This window comes from Melopsittacus undulatus, chromosome 7 (genome assembly GCF_012275295.1).
Source record: "Melopsittacus undulatus isolate bMelUnd1 chromosome 7, bMelUnd1.mat.Z, whole genome shotgun sequence".
Lineage (NCBI taxonomy): Eukaryota > Metazoa > Chordata > Aves > Psittaciformes > Psittaculidae > Melopsittacus > Melopsittacus undulatus.
In genome coordinates this window covers 26,600,211-26,619,687 of record NC_047533.1, presented here as the reverse complement: position 1 = coordinate 26,619,687, position 19,477 = coordinate 26,600,211, and the positions used below count along the sequence as shown (strand labels likewise).

The 19,477-nt window shown below is 37.6% G+C and overlaps 1 protein-coding gene across 1 annotated transcript in view; it reads left to right on the top strand.

Annotated features, from left to right (window-relative positions):
* GABRG1 (gamma-aminobutyric acid type A receptor subunit gamma1) overlaps nucleotides 1-19,477 on the top strand; it is a 57,003-nt gene that overhangs the window by 23,237 nt on the left and 14,289 nt on the right. The window contains exons 3-4 of the mRNA XM_005149100.2: nucleotides 3,939-4,006; nucleotides 19,045-19,265. Coding sequence (XP_005149157.2) covers nucleotides 3,939-4,006; nucleotides 19,045-19,265 — 289 coding nt within the window. The remainder of the gene's footprint in view (nucleotides 1-3,938; nucleotides 4,007-19,044; nucleotides 19,266-19,477) is intronic.

Below are 19,477 nucleotides of genomic sequence, written 5' to 3'. Positions count from 1 at the left end.
TGCTGAATAACTGCTTTATCACCAAGAAGAGCATGTTATAGAAAACATGTTCATATAAAAAATAAGCCTGGATAAAGTTATTAAAAGTCTTAGTTTACATCAAACAGTATGAAAAGTAATAATTAACAAAAGGTGATGTATCTTAGACCGTCATTCTAAAATGAGGAATTGTGGTAAACTATGGGAACCGGCTAGTGAATTTAGGTAGACTGACATGCTGTTTTCAATATTGAGGAAGTGGAGGGGTAGGGGAAGGTGTTTTAAGATTTGTTTTTATTTTCTCATTATCTTCTCTGATTTTTGTAGGAATAGAATCATAGAATCATAGAATAGTTAGGCTTGGAAAGGACCTTAAAATCATTTAGGTCCAACCCCCCTGCCATGGGAAGGGACACCTCACACTAAACCATATCACCCAAGGCTTCGTCCAGCCTGGCCTTGAACACTGCCAGGGATGAAGCATTCACAGCCTCCCTGGGCAACCCATTCCAGTGCCTCACCACCCTCACAGTAAAGAATTTCTTCCTTATATCCAGTCTAAATCTCTGCTGTTTAAGTTTCAACCTGTTACTCCTTGTCCTATCACTACAGTCCCTAATGAATAGTCCCTCACCAGCATCTTTATAGGCCCCCTTCAGATACTGGAAGGCTGCTATGAGGTCTCCACACAGCCTTCTCTTCTCCAGGCTGAACAGCCCCAACTTTCTCAGCCTGTCTTCATATGGGAGGTGCTCCAGTCTCCTCATCATCCTCATGGCCCGCCTCTGGACTTGTTCCAACAGTTCCATTTTCCCATAGTTTAGTCTAGTGAAGAAAAGGCGTCAAAACAGGAAATCAGAAAATGTGGGTAGATCTCTCTAGACTGGGCTTAGTGATCTGGTTCCCTGTGTACTTAGCTGTGTTATGAGTTGATGAACAGCTGCCCCTTGGTGCTGTCTCTGTTGCGTGTGCAATCTGCTCTCCTCTCACCTTCTTACTTTACTCTAGCCTAACTCATGTTGTCTTTCAGTGTAAATATTTAAAGTGTGCAAGCCTTTTCTCCCCTTCCTTAGAAGCTTCTGTAAGTTTACAGTGCTGTTCTGCACTTCAGGATGTGTTGAATAGCCACCTTCCTACTCATAGTATTTTCAAGGTTGATACAAAACTTTTAAAGTAAAATAAGAAGCATTCACAGTAGAAAAATCTCAAGCCATCTTTTATTTAGATCTTTGTGAAGTGTAAATGAGCAATAGTAATTATATGGATGTCAGGAAAATATTTTCCTCCAGCATTTGTTGTTTTCATGGGCTATTACCACTTCTAGTTCAAGAGCATACGAAGAATGAATTCTTTTTTTCTGATTCACAGTACTTTGTTCTGTACCATGCAGAAGAACTGAGGTAGCAGAACATCCTGCTCCAGTCTTCTTGAATTGGATCATTTGGGTCAATTAAAATAATTTCAACTGAGGCAAATTTTCAGACTCTTCATTGGCTCTTAATTGCTCTTCTAGTCTTACTCAGAGCAGTATGGAAAAGGCAAATTGAACTCCATTGCACATTACAGGATAGCCCTTGTAGCAGATCAAGTGCTGCTCACTACAAGCTGAAATTTCATAAAATTGACAAAGTCCCCATTAAAGCTGGCTTGATGAAAGATATAAAAATTTAGTTGTTAATAAGTAAATATCAGTGGGCTGTCTATAATGGGGTCTCACAGGAGTCTTGATAAAGAATAGTGATACTTTCAACGATTTCAGCAATTAATTTTTGTACAAAAATTGGTGGATGGCAGACTCTTGGAAAGGAAGAGGCTGTATCTGCAAAGTAATCAGCTCCTTCAGTAAAACTGGAAATACAAAAACTGAGGGAGAGAGGGAAGATGGAGGAGAGAGAAACAGCCTGTGGGTCATATTCTAGGGTAAGATTCTGCACCGTAAAGCAGTCACAGTGAAGTCAGGCTTCAGAGGTGACCTTAATCACTGTCTGTAGGTATTTGCATCTGAAGAAGAGGTTTGAGACATGTCTGGGCAGTGCTGAAAGCCTGAGTAAAAGACTTGAACCTCAGAACAAAACAAGATGTCTTAACACTGAAGAGAATTAAACATTTCCTATTAATATGGGAGAAAAATAGTGGTTTCAGCATTGCTTGAATAATGAGGCAGGATGCACTTTGATCCACCTCCTTTTTTTCCTACTTTAGCAGTCGGGTTGCTGTTATATAGATAAACAGGGTTGCAGAATTAAAGGAAGACGATATCTGCCAGATGTGGCATATGTAAATTATGTTACATTTTACATATGTGTATAAACACACATGTATTACATACTAATTTTTTCTCTGATTTTTTCAGACTGTGGATGTGAGTTCTTGTGCTGCCCCCATTCCTCTATGGGCCCTGCAGATACTGAAAACATTTGCAGCTCAGGAAGTAACTACTTTCTTCCCCCCTCCAGGAAATAAATCAATTTCTAGAGTCTGTTTAAACTTTCTAGGAAGCATGCTGGGGACAGGATGGTGACCAAGTGACTGTGCTCTGTGGTCGTCTAGAAAATCTTTTGTGTAGCCTCAGTGGTGTGTCTTGCCATGCTTAGTGACTGGATTTGGAATCAGGGAGAATTTCCTCCCAAGTGAGACTGGTGGGACAAAGGAATCTTAGGATATTTAGGAAATATATCTTGCCTGTCACTGTAACTAGCGAGGATGTTAATGATACCTTGTTTCTTTCTGTGTGTCTGATTTTCAGATTTCTAAGATTTGAAAAATCCTCTTATGGTTTTTGGTTTGTTATAGAGCACTTGTGTGATCTTTGATGGTTTGCAGTATAAAGAAATCAAATCTGAAGATATATACTCCCTTTCTTGGGAAATCAAAGTATCTTTTTGTTTGCACCTTACACCTTTTCTGCCTGCAGATGGACAGAGATGCTTCATTTTAACATGCCACATCATGAAATAAAAACTAGCAGAGCTTTGTTATTAACCCTCTTAATACCACTGGGACTAGGACATATGTACTTTTGTGTCCTTATTTTGGCTTTCCAGTACAAGCTGGTACTTAAGAGAAAATGTTTGGTAAACTGATGAAGTTAAGATGCATCCTGACCTCTTCTCTTTGTACTTTTTCCTCTCTGTAAAACAGTTTGGAGGAAAAACCTGAATTATCTGTGCAACCTGTATTTCAGATGGAAAATTTCATGGAAAGTCACTGAGACTTTGTGCCCTCCTGCAAGTGCACAAAGAAAATATATTCTGTAAGAGAATATATTTTTTTAAGCAGTTAATTTTTGTCTGCCTGGTGAGAGTGGTTTTAAAGAAAAAATACGTTTGAAATGTTTAACTTCTAAATGACTTTAACTTCAGGAGCTTTAGTTTAGTGTTTGAAGAAGTGTATTAAGTCTAATAAAAGACATTAGTAGTCCTTAGGTGTACTGTAGTTGCATGAATTGATGAAATCTGTGGTGAAAAGTGTTGGGTTTTGTTGGATTTTATTTAGTTAGTTAGTTACAAATTTTCAGTAGGAATAAACAGGAGGCACTGCACATTGATTCGTTACAGCTGATAATCATATCTGTTCCCAGACCTTATGGTTTTTTTTTTGAGCAATTTTTCCCAAACATTTTTTCTGTTTCTGATTAATTTGTTATGCTGGAAAACAGATTTTGGGTTTGTTTTCTTTTGATTTTTAATTTTACCTTTTATGACTTTTATATCTAGTTGTTCAAAAAGCACTGGTGGAGATTGCATTATGAAGTAAAAAATTCATGTTGATAATTCTAACAATTCATATGGAATAGGGAGCCAAGTCATATATGATCCTTCCCAGAATGAATAAACCAGAGATTTAATTATTCTGAATCTCATAAAAGAATATCAGATTTGTTGCTATTTTAATAAATGATTCTAACAATGTACATAGTTAATGAAATATGTAATTATTATGCTTATTGTTTTGTTCAGTGAGAACTACAGTGATCGAAACAGATGTCTATGTTAACAGCATTGGCCCAGTTGACCCAATTAATATGGTAAGTTCTGATTATTGCCAGAAAATATTATCTGGATGATGTTATAGATTAATATTATAAAATACTTACAATCTTATTCAAATAAGTTTATTTTTTACTGTGTATTCTTATGCTGTTGGAGATGGTTGTGATTGTTGCAGAAACATGTTTAGACTCTATTTGAAATTGTTGTAATTTCAAAAATATATATTTACTTTAAAAAATGAGGTCACACAGAGGACATTGCATCAGCTCCTTATTTTGATTTGTGTTGAATATTTTCCCTGTGTTTGTTTATAGCTGGTTTATCTCTAGCCCATTATAATTTCCTGGAGCTACTCGTCAAAGGTTAAAAAGAATAACTGTTGAACCAGACTTGTGAATAAAACTATTCTCAGTGCATTGATTTATTATTACTTTTTCAAATTCACAGAAAAATCTGAAATTAACACTTTTTTTAACCAAGAAATGTTAGACCAAATGATCCTTGAGGTCACCTTCCTTCTGTAATTCTGTGATTGATTTCTTCGTCCTCCTTTTTCCATGTGCATTTAGTCTTATGGGCCCTTTTTGTGGGGTGTGTGTGTACACACAGCTGGTTTCTTCAGAAGTAGAGCAACATGTCTAATCTAGTTTGTGTAGAAACTTGATCTTGAGATTGAACCTATTTGGTACCAACACTGAAGTAACAGCAGTAATGATGTAGTTAAGTCTGTGACCTTTTTTCAAATCACTTAGCTTTTCTGTTGTGATATGCATTGTATAAAATGGTAGTATTGGAGGCTTTAGAAAGGCCTTGTTGCATGACATCCTCTGGGGACTGCTGCCCAGGACTAACACTGGGAATGGTCTTTGGGTGAGTTTGAGTTCAGCCCCCTCCCAACTTTTTTGTTTTCCTCCTCCCTACAGAATTGCTGACAGTATTGAATTTGCACGGCAGAGAAGCCTTTTGTTCAGTCTGAGGCTGGAGTATGCCAGTGCAGTGGGCTTCCTAATATTTGGTGAAAGCACAGTAATTCTGATTATTATTAAGGATCTTGTGGTTTATGTGTATGTCATCATGCTTTGGTGTGGAATATCAGCTTTCAGCGATGGAACACAAAGCAGGAAAAAACAGTAGTACTTAGACACTGTGAATAGAAGTGTCAGACATAGATGATACAGATCTGTGACAAAAGATATCCATTCCAGCATAAATATCTAATAAACTTAGGGTTGTCATTATCTGAGGCTGTGTTCATGGACATGAAGTCCATGGACATGAAGTCCATGTCTCACACCACACTGAATGTAAAGAAATACATGAAAGTGCAGAATAGTGATGGGGTGGGGGAAACTTTTTGATTTCCATGTCTGATATAAGTGGTATGTTCAGTTTTGGCTGTCGTCCTGTTGCAGTCTTTCTCTTTCGTTTCTCTCCATCCTATCCTATCCTGAAGGAATGTATTGTGGGAGCAAAATGTGTGAACAGACCTGTAAGGAGGATATAGCAAATGGTAGAGGCTCCCTTTTCCAGTAACTTATATTTCCAGAAATATAAGTTCTTCAGCTAATGGCCAGTACATACCCTGGAACTGAAACAGTTTTCCTGTTTTAAAGAACCAGGTAGCCCTACCCCATCTTCCATGCCCTTTTCTTGTCTCTGCAGCCCCTGGCAATCTCCCTACTGCTATGTACCATGGCCTCTGCTGTGCCAACAGCTATCTTCTGCTTGCTCAGCAGTGTTATATCATGCACTGCACTTGCAGTAATGACAGTATCAGACATGGGACTACTTCATGTCACTCATTTTTGAGGTCTCCACACATCTGCTAGAGCTGTCACAGGTGTGGTACTCTCATGATACTAATAAAACTAGTCCAAGGTAAGGATAACACCATATTGAAAAGGCAAATTATTTCATTAGAGAGCATGATCCCAGTAGTTATAATGTATGTCAGTTGAATGTTTATCCCTCTGACCCTGATATCTGTAAAAAAAAAATCATGGCAAAGAAGTGTGCCACCAAAGGGTAGTGAGGTAAATGTCATTAAGACATAAAGCTTTGAAAACTATTCTATGGTTTTAAAAATGGGCAGAGAACTACACAGAAATTAAAATTACAGTCTGAGGACACTATGGCCTTCATAAAAGAACAATTGCTTTCACTGGGTTTGGACTCCACGAATCAGGAGCATCCGAGCATCGCTACAAAAATCTAATTTTTGTGGGAAATAAATCCATGTAAATACAAATAATTTAATTAAGATTTCCTAAAAAGATGCTTCTAATTTGGGAAACAACATTCTCAGGGAAAAAAAAGGTAGTTACAGATTTGACCCTGTAAGCTCTTTTTTCATTAGGAAGGCGCTTTCCCTGGAGTCAATATTGTTTGAGATTGTTAACCAATAATCCCAAAATTGCTTCAATTTCAAAGTCTGTCTTTAGACCTTCATTTGATCACTTATAGTGAGAACGCATATCTGTGATTCCCCATTGGATTACTCATTTGACATACATGTTAATTCACTATGGCAAATGATGTCCTTCAGCTTAGTTTGGATGCAATATGGCATCATGTAGAGAGCACTTTTTCCTAACAGTGATGCTGAAGCAGTATATCAAGGGAGTATGTTTGTCTGAGAGCTTCAGAGGACACACACGAGAGGAACTGGGTTTACTTTTGTGATTCAGTCTGTTTTCCTCTTGCTTCTGGTAGACTTTCAGTTTTATGAAAGGAATGCTTTAGATGTACATATGACGTTCATTGGAATTTGCTTTTGAAGGCTGTTGTGTTTTGGCTTTTACATTTAACAAAGATCTACTCAAAATTGTAGACAGTATAGGCACTCCATACTTACGAGATGTTTTTCTACAGTATGCAATCTCTTCAGGCAACTACAACCTGAGTAAACATTTTTAAGAGTGTCTGGATCAGCAGCATATTTATGCTTCTAATACTCATTAAGTCTAAAAATTTTGGAATGTGTCTTTTAGTGCTAAACTGCGCTATGCATTGTGCAATAGTCACATAAAATGCAGCTAAGTGCATTTTTATGGCCAAAATATTGATCCTTAAGAGCCCTGCAGTGGTCTGGGGCTGTCTTAGGATGTAGACATATGATGAATATTTAGAGCTTGGTTTTCTTGTATGCAGAGGCTCATTCACAGAATCATAGACTGGGTTGGAAAGGACTTTAAAAGTCATTTAGTTCCAACCCCCTGCCATGGACAGGGATAACTTCCACTACAGCATGTTGCCCCAAGCCCTGTCCAGCCTGGCCTTGAACACTTCCAGGGATGGGACACTCAATTGAGCACTTAATGTAAGTGTTCTAAGCTCTTACTACCTTCTCTTGCCTTCCAAACTAGGGCCAAGATGAAAAAAATGTCAGTTTGGTGGTACTGTGTAGCAGAGTCTGTTGTACGGTCAGTGTGTAGAAATGCATTTTGATCTGTATTGCCTGTGGGTCCCATTAGTTTTCTCTGCCCTGTATTCATCCCCCAAACCCTATGTGTGCATAAATGCACAATGTTTTGTGCTGCTGGTGCCCCAAGGAACTCAGGGGAAAACCATGCAAGTGCCACAGCTTTTGTGGTCTGACAAGACAAGGCAAGTGTGTGAGACAGTGGGTTGGGGAAGGCATGATGGCACTTCAAGGCGTTTTCAGCTTCCTTTAACTAAGAGAATACCTGATCTTGTAATTTCTGTTTGACCAAAACTCATGTCAGTAAATTACTGCTATCCCAAATAAGAGAGGTTTTTGGAGAAAGATTCACAGGAGCAGTTTTTTAAGTAAGAAGCAGTATTACATCATTGTTTCAAAAATTAAGAGCAAACAGAAAAGTTTGTACTTTCCTTGTCCTTAATGTCAGTTTAATCAAGCTTCATATAGGAAATAGTGGAGCAATGTTCAAGTAACAAAAATGGGGAGAGGATTAGAAGAGTCAGATCAGTTCTGTAGAGACACAGAGACATCATGACTGATAGATTAAAAATGAGCCAGAAGAAAATGTTCTACCTGTCTATATCTGTAAGTGTATACTTACATAAATCTGTATGTTTACAGAAAAAAAAAATTCTAAATTCGTTTTCTTTTTTTATGTTTCTGAGTCATGGTCTAACATTTTGAAACATTATTGTATCATTACCATTTTAGTGTATTTGAGGACTATGCATTCTTTTCTTCCCTTGCTGTGGATGCAGATGATGCTCTCTATTCAGTTTTAATATTTATTAATGGAACTTGGTATTAGAATGTCCAGACTGAAAATTCCAGGATTAATTCTGGAACTGATTCTGTATTTCACTGAAACAATTCAGTTTCTTTATTATTTCCCAACATTTCTGTCTCTTCTGTAGATGATTTATCTTTTGTTGCATGTTTTTTTGCTAGTTATCCATTGAAGACTGCTGTGACTGCAAGCTGAAGGACATACTTTGAAGCCTAGCCCACATATTTTTAACAAGAGAGTAAACCACTAAACAGATCAGATATTTACAGGTTACATAATATGTTACTTTTGTACACAGACTGCACAGCCTGGGCACTGTTAGGATACAATTATTTCTATGATAATGTGCCATTTATGGCTTCATGTAGAATGTACTGATGGTGAATTTTAAGTATCCTTTGACTTATGCATTCCATTTTATTCTCAAGTTGCAGCAACTAACAGCAGGTTTTTAATTTATTGGTTCTTTTTTTAATGTATTCAACTATCAATGTGTTCAGTATCCTAATATACATTGTTCAATATTATTGTACTTGCTGAGGATGCTTTGTGATCAGGTATATCCCTGCACTCATTCTATGAGTCATTGAATTGTGTAGAAGGTTTGAAGGTTTTGTACTCTTGCTTTACAGTGCCAGGAAATTTACATTAAGCACACTAATGTAAATAATCCTGTCCCAAAGATGAATTATCTGAAGCTACCCTGAAATCCTGTACTCAAAGACTCTTTGTATGCATTATTCTGCAAATTAGTGTATTTTTAACTGAATTGCATTAAATGTTTTGTTAATGAACAGTATCTAGCATAAAGGATGAGGTTTAGAAAAAGACAGAAATAGATATCAGAATTAGCAAAGCCCTTATCCTGTCGTTACCTAGGCATGTTCTTCAGCTTACATGTGTGAACCATGTCATATTAAGGATTTAACAAACACAATAGAAAAAAGCCTAAGAGTGTATAACAGGAATGATATGAGCACTTTCTCTCTCCCCCTCCTGATCGGTCTGCTACAGAAAACTGTGTGTCAAAGTGAACATTGTTCCATACAAGAAACACATAATAAACCACAGTGCTATCAAACTGCTGCTGTATACGGTAGTATTTCAGGACTAGGTGAACACTGTTTGATATGGCTTGTCATGGTTTATGAACTGCATTTAAAGCTTTTCCTGGTGGTTGGAATTTGAAGAAGACTGTTCTGAGGAGAATCATTGTCTCTATGAGCTTTATGATGACAGACTGAAAGAAGGAGCAGAAGGGATGCACTTCTGCCCATATCTAGGAAGTTATGAGGTTTCCTAAGGGTGTGTTGGTTCAGCATGCAAGCACTGCAATTTTCTGAGAGCCCAGTGTGTATGTCTTGTGAAAATTGGTTCCGTTCTTTCAAATGGCAGAAGTATCTGTTCATAGGCAAGGACAGAAGTACCAACAAGTTTTAAATATTACCTGTCTCCTATTGTACAACATCTTTGAAGTAGGGTAGAAAAATAATGTTTTTTTCCCAACTTACCCTTTTATTTTGATTAGAGAAAATAGATTCCAATCATTTTGGTGCCTGTCAGCACTGCAAGTGATTGTAGTTAATTGACTGTTACTCAGATGACTGAGATTGATGGACACCATGTTCATTTACAGCAGCTGAGCAAATAATTCTTCAGTAGGCTTGAGCATTGTTTTTTCTTTATTATGAAGTATATTTATGTGTCAAAAATCACATGTCTGTTAGTATTTCTCATTTTACCGGCTCTAAAAACTTGAGTGATATTTTACGAATACAATTTCATGAATCTTCTCTCTTGTTTTTTTTTTTTCTGGGGGGGGGGTGGGGGAAAGCTGGAATTGATTAGTTTTGTTCTTGCATGCAGCTGGTTTGCCTGCTGCTATTGAAAGGTAGCTTTAAGCTTGTTCTGTTTAGTTTCAGGGGAATTGGCCCAGTATAGGCAATACTCTGCTTATACGGGCTCAGCACAGCAGTTCCTGTGTCTCTTCCAGTTTCTGTGATCGTTTTGGAGGGAATGGCGAGGGATGAGGGAAAAAGCAGCTGTGGTACAGCAGACAAATGTTGCAATAGCTTTCCAAAACCAAACCAGAATACAAGTGTCTTTTATCCCCCACTTTAAGCAGCATACAGTACTTGTCCCATTTTCAGCTACATTTTACTGGTTAACAGCTAGGAAGTGAGGAGAAGCAGTAAAGGTTCGACACAAGACACCAGAAAAACTATACTTTTTGCTGTAAAATATGGCCTGATTTCTGTGTGCCATTTAGCAATGCTATAGTCTGAGGCTGTAGTCTTTTTGTCCTGTGGTTTATACACAACTGGTTTTGCATAGTTCCATTGTATCACTTAAGCCACAGTTGGCTTGTTTTCAGTAGTAATCATAATAATTTACTCCTCTGATTTCAGTAGAGTAGGATGGCTTACTGGTGGAAATCCAGTTTATATCATCTCAGATTCTTAGTACCCACAGCCAGAGCAGTAACCAAACTACCTTTAAAGTATCTGAAAGTTTAGATGATAGTACTGTCTATTTGCAGAAGGCTAATTTGTTAAAGAAATAGCAGAAGTGCTGAGTTGTTGATCTGATTGGAAGCAGAAGACAGTTCTGAAAAGCTTTCTTTTTATCTGTGGTCAGTTTGCCAGTGTGTTGTTAGTCCCTTAATTTCTCATGTTTCCAGTGCTTGATCTATTTAGGTGTTGACATGAACATACTTCTTAATGCTCATTCTTTGGCATTCCTGTGCAGGATATCTTCCATGGTCACCTTCTTTGTTCTGCTTTCAACTACTTCTTTTCATGCACAAATTCAGTACTCTGTGCCAGTTGCCTTCTCCTTTGTGTGTCTGCTTTTGTCGAATTTGAAATACTGCCTTGTGTCACTCATACCTGTTCATAGATATTTAGTTAGCTCAGTATGGCTAAATCATAGCTTTAGGTCTTCCCACTTTTTACCCTTTCCACACAGTTGCTGAGGGTAATCACTAGTCTCTATGTCATTGAGACCTGAAATCTAAAAATTTTTTATGATGTGATAAATCTTAGAACCAAGACTTGTAGTGCTGCAAATTCTGAGCGCAGAGGGCTTTTATCTGTTTATTTTTTAATCCATCACATGGAATCCCTTGTCCAGACTCCCATTGTTATGCTAACATATTTTTGTAACTTTTCCAGTTGCAGCCTTGCTGCATTTGTGCTGTGTAGTGATGACCTACAGAGAGAATCTTCCACTGTTTCAACTGAGTCGTTTTCTTTCTCAGGTGGTTCTTCAGTTTCCTCCTTCACTGAACCTCACACATAATCAGTTTCAAGCTTCCTTTCACTTTCAAGGCACTTTAAAGCCTATCCTCAACCATTTATTACACTGCCAACCCCCCTCCCCCCCCCCCCCCCACCACCCCAAGAGGTCATTTCCTATCTCAGATCTCCTTAGTTTCTACTTGCATTCTTTCAGCTTTTCATACTGCTTTCTCCCAAGCTGCCCTTTGCGGTTGAAAGAAACTCTATACATGCCTGTAAAGATGTTTCATTGTTTCTTATAACTTTTTTCTTTCTTTTTTTTTCTTCTTTCTGTGGAGGTTACAAAATATCACAAACAGTGAAGCTTTTGTTGTGCTAAAATCCCTACCTGTAATTCTGACTGGGTTCTTTGTTTCATGTTTCTTATGCCTATGTTGTCTTTCTGAATCTTGTCTTTTATGTTAAATTCAAACCTCCTGGCAGAGGATGTGTATCCTGCATAAGCAGTATTGAGTGCCTGCACAATTCAGTTGTGATCTGAGATGATCTAAGCAAAGAATGGTGTTAACAGAACCACCACATAGCACTTCACCAAGAAAGTAAAGGTATTGACTAGTTCTAAAGTTAACTCACCAGTCCTTCACTCCTGCTTTTTCCCCGCAAACTGCACAGACTGCTTGGCTGCTCTGTCATACAGTTTATTGTTACTTCTGATGCCTGAATATCCTATCCAAATACTTTGTCTTCTTCTACTGTAGTTGTCTCTCTTGTATCTGCAGCTGAGACAAGCTACACTTAGTTCTTTGTCTTGTACCTCTTTATGTCGAATAGATTATAGCTATTTTGAGGAACATTACACACCTGTTCTTTGTTATTAATTCCTAGTCTGTCTGTCTATATGGTAATTTGTGATGCTGCATTCCACTTGCAGGAGCAATTCTGTTGGCCTAGATTTGAATTGGCTTTCAGGAAAAAAGGCAGGGAATGTACTTTAATTGTTATGATAACTTTTAACAGCTTGTTGTGATAAAAACTGTCCTTGTCAATGGCTTCTAGCATGCGGGTTTTCATTGCCTCCTTTGCTGCTGTGCTCCAGAGGAAAGCTGCTGTTGTTCACTTGCCTTTACAATGCCTAGTGCCAGGATCTGTGCTGACATTGCAAAATGTTATTCTCTGATAAAAGCTGGACTGCAGGAATAGGATTTTTCTCTTCACAGTGCATGCTGTGGGAAGTTCATTTTACAAAGCAGGGTTTCTGGGTGCCCTTTTTGCAGCAGTACCTCCAAGCTGTTTGGCAAAGAACCAGACCTACTCCTGAGAAAAGTGTTGCCCTCACTCCCTTTTAATAGGGGTTACAGCACTGACAAAATAGCTATTAAGAAAAGCCGTGTGCTTTTGCTAGTAAGTGAATGTAACTGCCTGTTGATCTTGGTCTTCATTATTATACTGTTGGTTTATGATTTGAAATTTCATCTAATCTTATGTAGTCTGGGTGGTTATTTCAACCACTGTGGAGAACACACATCTAAACCACTTCTTGTTGGTCTGTTTTGGAGTGTCATTCACTAGCATGCAGTAAGTACTGTGTAAGATTTCACCTTTTTGAGTAATAGTAGTGTCTCTATTGTAGAGGGTTATCCCCACAAAGGGTGACATCCTTGAAGCCGGTAAGTAAATAGAAGCTCTTTTAGGAAGTTATTAATGGTTGTTGATGCTGTTCTATCTTCAGTGTAGCAGGTGACTGATATTTGGAGTTGTATGACTGCCTCATCAGAAAGCTAAACTGATAGTTGTGCTGTTTTTCATGTAGGATGATATATCTTACAGGAGTTGCGGCATAGAAACCAAACCGAGATAAGTCTTCTTGCCATCAGTATTGAGGTTTGGAAGCATAGCAGGAAAAACATGGAAATAAAGAGACCAAACAGTAACTGTGCACTTAATCTTTCTTTAAAAAACGTTGCACCATACTGAATACTCAGGTATTGTATTTGAGACTTGATAGCTTACTTATAAAAGGAAATTGTAGAAAACCATATATGCTTGAGTAATACGCAGCTTTGTCACTGAAGTTGTGGAGCAGGTTTTACTGCCTGAGTCTCTCTAGTTACGAGAAAGTAGATGTAGCTGCTTGAATTTAGAAAGCACACTTAATGAAGCTGATAAATCACTATTCACAATCTCAAAGCCAAACCCTTAATCCATACCAGCATTCACTCCTGGGTTTTTAATATATGTGTATGTATTTATGTCTGATTTTTTTCTTTTGTTCTGAGTTTTCTGTTTTTTTTCTGTAGTTTAATGTTTCTCTGCAAGTGGCTGTAGCTGAAATAGTCAATTTTCAGCTGAAAAGCAAACCAAATCTTTTTGTATGAATTTTGCTGTGGGAATGTGTATAGATTTTATAAATATATATATATATATAATCTACTTCCTTGCCTGATGTTCATTTCAAATGGCCAAAATCTATGCTGATGAAATAAAAGCAGAGATTTTGCTGAAGTGCTTTGCTTTCTTTTCTAGCTAATCTTTTCATTATTGGCAGGATTTTAATTATAGTTTGTAATCTACAAAGTATTGAGACAAATCTTGCAAAGGCAAGATTTTTTTCATATCGTTGTTCACATCTGTCACTTTGCATGTTCAAAATAAGGACTGGATAAGCACAGATGAAAAATTATGATGTGAAAACTGATAGGTTTCTTTTATGTATTGTGACTATGTAGGTCTCACTGAACTCCCTCACCTTCTGTGGATATGATTTGCCATATTTCCACTTACCCTGTGCATACATTCTCCAGTGTGATTACGTGTATGGTTATAACAATCTGACTGGTTAAAAGGTTCTGGGAGTAGGTGCTGTGCACTTCTGTTCAGTGTATTTCCTGCAACCCCCTCTTCCATAGCTGCAGTATCAATAATACAGTATTACCCTGAATTCCAGTTTAAGGAATTAAAAAGCTGGATAGAATGAAGAAACATGGGGAAAATATCTTGAAGCTGAGTAAGATGAAATTACATCACACTTGGTAATTCTGAGTTCAGGGGCTCCCTGTGAAACAGATTTCTGAATCAACTTGTTGTACTCTTGCAAATTCTTTGTGCCCTTCAGGTGAAATTTTGAATCTGGGAGAAAAGCTGGGGTGGTTTTCTGAGTAAAGATAAGATGACAGGAGTAAGTTTTCATTATTTTTTTTCTCTGAAATTGACTGGTAATCAACTGTATTGCAGGCCTGTGGTTTACAAACACAGTTTTTGAGTTCTGAGTCTGGTTTTGGGACTTCCCATTGCTTTTATATTTGGCCCCAGGAAACTAGGCCACTCTCTTCCTGCTCTCAAACAAAATGTGTTGTAGTTAACCTAATCCAGCCAACAATTTAGCTATGCATTGCTTGACTTCTCCACACTTTTCACTGTGGAATATCAAATCAGTTGTGAGACTTCCAGACAAAATATCCAAGTAAAATGTTTTTTCTGCTTTGTGAGATTTTTCCCATCCTTATTGATATTATGTTGGAATTTGTGGGAGGTGGGTTACACTGAGAAACAATCATGTAGGATGGTATCTGCCTCCCTTTCTTTAACAGCTTGCCGATAAATCTAATCCACTGGCCCATTTTTGTGTCTAATTGAACTATACTTGACAGTGAGACTGATATTGAGGATTCCATTTATTCCCATACAGTAGCTGTTTCTACTTTATTTGAAGTAATTGCTTTTATTTATTAAATGATTTTCTCTCAGACTGTGCACCTGCTTGTCAATATTCAGTTTGTTCACTGCCTGGCCCGTTAATAGTAATCTCTGATTAGTCGGTGTATTCCTAGCCTTTGGAGTTTGTTATGATCTTTTAGAGGGGAAAACGATGGAGAAGGATTGCAGTTATCTGTAAATAATTAGGCAGGTGGGTTTTTTATGCCAGCAAAAAAGCGGTCAGTAATCTAATCAAATGCCAAATATGAGCTAATGTATGCCATGATCATTGAACCCTGTAAGGCTAAATATATATAAGTATGCATTTTGTTGTTACTGTGACTAACACAGCCATAGACTGATTCCATTTTGTTCTGCACTGCTATTTTATCATTAGTTTCATTTGAAAGAAAGAATAGTAAACTGATTTTTATGGTTACGCAGTGACATTAAATGGTGAGATTTATGAAAAACTAACAGAAGTAGTGATAAGTATATTAATTTTATTTTTTTTTTGTAAGCAGGAAAAACAAAATAATAGCTCAGAAATATCTTTTATAACAAAAGAACATTGTCTAAATCTGGCTGCTGTTGTGCTTGCTCATACAGTATCTAAACAAAGATACGGCTTTTATTCATTTAATTTTGGAAACAAAATACTCCTAGAAAAGACAGTTATAGTGATTTTCTTTTTCCTAACCTAATTTTCAACAAATTTTAGGGGTCTATATTTCCCCACCTTAAAATGAAATGTGAAATATTTTTAATGAGATGCAAATTTAAGAGAATATAATGTATGAATCCATACAATCTGAACATTTCAGACCCATTCAAAACTGGATTTTCAGAAAGAATCCAATTTTGCTGATCATTCTTCTAGCATAGTTTTCTTTTCAGGTTATTGCTCTCAAACTTCTTTACCATCACAGCTGCATGCTGCCAGGCTCTTAGTTGTCTGATCATCCTGTATATTTGCCTGTGCTTGGTTACTGATAAGTACCTATGCTACCTGTCCTTTTCTGCAGGGAAACTAGTGTTCAGAAAGGAGGCTAATACACGTTTGAGGTCCTTTTCACACGCCTTGCACTTTACAATATGACTGCATGTATGTGCTTGGACATTATGCTAAAGTTCGCTTGAGTGGAAGATAACATAGACAAATGGGTTGAAAATGTGATCCTACCTAAGATGCGTTGTGTGAAGAATATATGCATCCTCAGGTTGTATTATGGACCCTCAAAGAGAGGTCTTTGGGAGGCATAAGACAAATAGATCTGATGAAGAAGTAGGTAGTAATGTCCACCAAGACAGATACTACAAATGAATAAAGTGTTCTTGGGACAAACCAGGGAGCACTGACTCTGAGTCCTGCTGAAGTTGGTGGTGAGCTGCGGCTACCACCCATTGCCAGACTGCAAGTTCACATATGTCAGGTGAGATGAGTAGTAGGATTATGCCTTTGGTTGGCTGATTCCTGAGGGAGAAGAAGATGGCTGGGTGCTGAAGTGTAGGTTTTCAAATGGAGGACCACCCTCTGCAGGTATGTGACAAGAGGCTAGCAATTGTATCTGTTGTTATACATGCAGCAAGATACTTGGAAAAAGGTAGTTGCTAATTTTATAATGTTAAACTATTATGTAGTAGATTATTTTTAACAGTCGTAAATGTATCTTGAAGGATTTTAACATGGTCTTGGTTTTTTTTTTTTGTCTTTTCAAAAAAGTTCTTTAAACAACCCCTGTAATTCATGCTGTGATAAAAACTTTCATGTTTAATGCTGAAAGGTAAGAGAATAGAAGTGTCTGGGTCTGCTGAGACTATTCCTTTGCTTTGTGTTCAAATAATCTATGAGCTCCTCTCCCTTTTTTATCTTACTTTATTAGGGTAGTTGGCATTCTATGGCAACCTGAGTTTTCTTGCTGTGGGTGAATTTGACTGTAACGACACTTTGATAAATTTCTTCTCAGACAATGCACTGCTACTGTGAAGTGGTTGCCTAGAGTAGCACCTTCAAACTCAGACAGTCTGCACTTTTCATACATTTGTTCATGTCTGCTGATTTCTCTCACTGACTTCTTTTTTTCCCTCCTATTTGTACTGTAAAGGCAACACATAAATCTTTGTTCAATCTGTTCCATTTAAGCCCATTAAAACACTTATCTGTTGCACTGCCTCGGGCTCTCATTTACACTGCAGCAAGGCAAGTTTTCTTTCCAGTTATAACCGCTATAGAAGAGCACAGAATAGGCCTTTGGTTTTCAAGGTATCTTGAACGTCATTTACAGAAGTAAAATAGTGAAGGATTTGTTTTGACCTGCAGAATCTTCCCCTGATAACAGTGCCTCTCTAGGAATAAGGAGAGTTTTAGAGTTAAGTCATCTCTAAAATGCATTTTTATTTGTACCTTTGTTCCTTCTGTCCCTTCACTGTTTGTTTGCCTCATACACTAGTTATTAATAACTTTGAGAGTCACTGAGTTGTCACAGTCCAGGTGGCAATTCATCCCCATACACCGTAGAGCAAGGACAAGCCTCCCTCTTGCATATCTATTTCTTGATCCTTCCAGTTCTTCTCCCACCTCTCCAGGTGGAAGAAATGAGAGATATTCAGGTTGCTCTAGAATATCTGCCTTTCACACTTCTCAAGGATGAAGTGCCAAATTTCACAAACTTTCCTGCAAGATGGGTGGTATCAGTTGCAGAAACAAGTGAGGAGCCTGTAACTCACACAGTCGGCTGCTGTGAAATTAAAATGAACAAAACCGAACAATCCAAGCAGGAAAGCCTTCCACTTCTATTTGAAAACAAAATTGACTGTCTGCACTGCACATTTTTACTGACTAAGTAAACTAGTAGTGACCCCATTGGCTCAAGCAGGAGTTTGAATCACTGTCTCCTTCTCTGTTCCATCTGTTCACCCGTGTAACTGAGAAGTGAACAACCAACACCAAATATCTAAGTCTGGTCTTCAGCTCTTTTTTCCCTGCAGAAGAGCTGCTGAGTTGCTCATTGGAGCCCTCACAGGGCAGCCGTGAAGGAAAGATCACGTCTGCTATCAACTAGAGAGACTTGCCCTTAAGATCAGAGTCCTGATCTGGAGCTGTGACAAATAAAACAGAGACGAGGCTGCTACTTTGCTCCTTTGTCTGGAGTTCAGGAACTGGATTGTTTGAAAAACAGTATTTCATTGCATCTGTTATAGTTATCTCCCTCAAGTTTTACTGTGTCAAGTATTGTCTTGTTGAAAGGCTATGGGCTTTCCGTTATTTATTTAATTTATTTACCTTTCTTCTCTGGCCATAAGTCTACTGAAAAAATCGAAAAAAAATGCTGTTTTCAGGCTTTAATAAGTAAAGTAAATTACTTTAGAAATTTCCTTCCTGATTATGATTATATGTACTTTTGTGTGTATGTAGGTAGATAAATGAGACAGATGGTAACAGTTCTGCAAACGGTGATGTTTACTTCCTGCATATTTATGAATTTTTCAAAATTTGAAACTTCTTTAAGGATCTTAAATTCCATGTTGTACGGTTTTGGGGGGGGAAATATAGTTTATTTTTTGTTTCTTAGAGTTGTAGAATCACTGTCTTAAGAAACATAACCTAGCCCTGAAGTATTAAGGGTGCCCTTACATTTATGTCTAGGGCTCCCATAGGTAGTTGCACTGTACAGGAACCAAGTTACAGCAAGCTCCCATCAAATCTCCTCCTCCTTAACTAATCAGTATGCATCTAGGGAGAGAAAACTGTGTGTGTGTTTCGTCACCCTGTAATTTCTCAATGTGGGGTTATGGGCTGCTGCAATACAAAAGAGAATAGAAGTGACCTCGAATTTATGTATGAATTAAAAATTGTTGGCTTGCAGACTTTGGTAAATGTATACATAGATATGATTGTTTCTCTGTTTTTAGGAATACACTATAGATATAATTTTTGCCCAGACTTGGTATGACAGTCGTCTAAAATTTAACAGCTCAATGAAGGTGCTTATGCTTAATAGCAATATGGTTGGAAAAATTTGGATTCCAGACACTTTCTTCCGGAACTCAAGGAAATCTGATGCTCACTGGATTACGACTCCAAATCGTTTGCTTCGAATCTGGAGTGATGGAAGAGTATTATACACTCTAAGGTGGGTTTTTACTAACTGTGTAGAAAAAAAAAATAAAACTCTTATGACCAAGATTATGGAAATAATGAATATGGATCAAATCCTTGGTATCTCTTTTGTTATGGACTGCAGGAATTTGCAAGGAGTTTACAAAAGGAGAAAATGAAAATACTTAATCATGAAAAACATGAAATTTGTAGTATTGAAACATATTGCGTAGATAGTTGAGTAAA